We start from the raw sequence: 364 nt of genomic DNA, 5'->3' as shown, positions 1-364 counted from the left end.
TCCTCAAATGTTGGCTCTATGCATAACAGTAGCAGTAATGTTTCTTGGTGTGAGATCAGATCTGAATCAGGACATAAAGGGATGTCAGGATGCCATGTCTGATCTCTACTCTTGTCTTCCTTATGTCAGTAACAAAGCTAAAGCTCCAGACTCAACATGTTGCAGCAAACTCAAGGTAAACATAGACAAAGGGCAGACCAAGAGATGTCTTTGTACTCTTGTCAAAGACAGAGATGATCCTGGTTTAGGGTTCAAAGTTGATGCCAATCGTGCAATGAGCCTCCCTTCGGCTTGCCACGTCCCTGCAAATATCTCAAAATGCCCAGGTGACAGATTTCATAACCAAATATCTTGTACAATATTT

The 364-nt window shown here is 42.0% G+C and overlaps 1 protein-coding gene across 1 annotated transcript; it reads left to right on the top strand.

The window, feature by feature from the left end:
• Window positions 1–6: 6 nt before the first annotated feature.
• Window positions 7–326, top strand: LOC104792140 (protein YLS3; the record flags this gene model as incomplete). Its single annotated transcript, XM_010499455.2, is given in 1 exon segment — window positions 7–326. A coding segment is annotated over 1 exon segment (319 nt), but the record flags the coding sequence as incomplete, so codon positions are not given.
• Between the last annotated feature and the right edge of the window lie 38 nt (window positions 327–364).

Source organism: Camelina sativa, unplaced genomic scaffold (genome assembly GCF_000633955.1).
Source record: "Camelina sativa cultivar DH55 unplaced genomic scaffold, Cs unpScaffold11862, whole genome shotgun sequence".
Classification (NCBI taxonomy): Eukaryota; Viridiplantae; Streptophyta; class Magnoliopsida; order Brassicales; family Brassicaceae; genus Camelina; species Camelina sativa.
This window is presented reverse-complemented; position numbering and strand designations above follow the sequence as displayed.